The 498-nt window shown below is 34.9% G+C and overlaps 1 protein-coding gene across 1 annotated transcript in view; it reads left to right on the top strand.

Annotated features, from left to right (window-relative positions):
* Nucleotides 1-498, top strand: part of kcnq1.2 (potassium voltage-gated channel, KQT-like subfamily, member 1.2) — a 65,742-nt gene that overhangs the window by 48,864 nt on the left and 16,380 nt on the right. Inside the window, exon 7 of the mRNA XM_036212279.1 lies at nucleotides 135-245. Coding sequence (XP_036068172.1) covers nucleotides 135-245 — 111 coding nt within the window. The remainder of the gene's footprint in view (nucleotides 1-134; nucleotides 246-498) is intronic.

Genomic DNA, 498 nt, shown 5'->3' with positions numbered 1-498 from the left:
TGAAAATTTTTTGGGGGGAGGTTGTTTCATCTCATTCTAAAAAAATATTTATTTTTTAGCGTTCTCCTTCATGGAAATGTTATAATAATCCCATTTTCATGGTAAAGATACTCAAATCGTGTTTTCTTCTGCAGGTTACTGTTACCACGATCGGATATGGAGACAAGATTCCTCAAACGTGGATCGGGAAGGCCATCGCGTCCTGCTTCAGTGTCTTCGCTATCTCCTTCTTTGCTTTACCTGCTGTAAATAGACGTTTGTTGTGAACTTGTTCCATGAAATATTTTGCTATTTTATTAAATCTATCATAATTACAGATAGTTCAGCTTTCTCATGTACAAATTCTTCAATTTTAGTTACGATATTGGAAAATTTCACATGTGCAACTAATTTTAAGAGTAATTGTTTACAGTAAAGTTGCTAACATGTGAATTTTCTATGTTAGGGTATTCTGGGTTCAGGTTTTGCCCTAAAAGTCCAGCAGAAGCAGAGACAGAA

Source organism: Oryzias melastigma, linkage group LG6 (assembly GCF_002922805.2).
Source record: "Oryzias melastigma strain HK-1 linkage group LG6, ASM292280v2, whole genome shotgun sequence".
Classification (NCBI taxonomy): Eukaryota; Metazoa; Chordata; class Actinopteri; order Beloniformes; family Adrianichthyidae; genus Oryzias; species Oryzias melastigma.
Note: the sequence above shows the minus strand (reverse complement) of the source record. Positions and strands in the feature narration are given on the sequence as shown.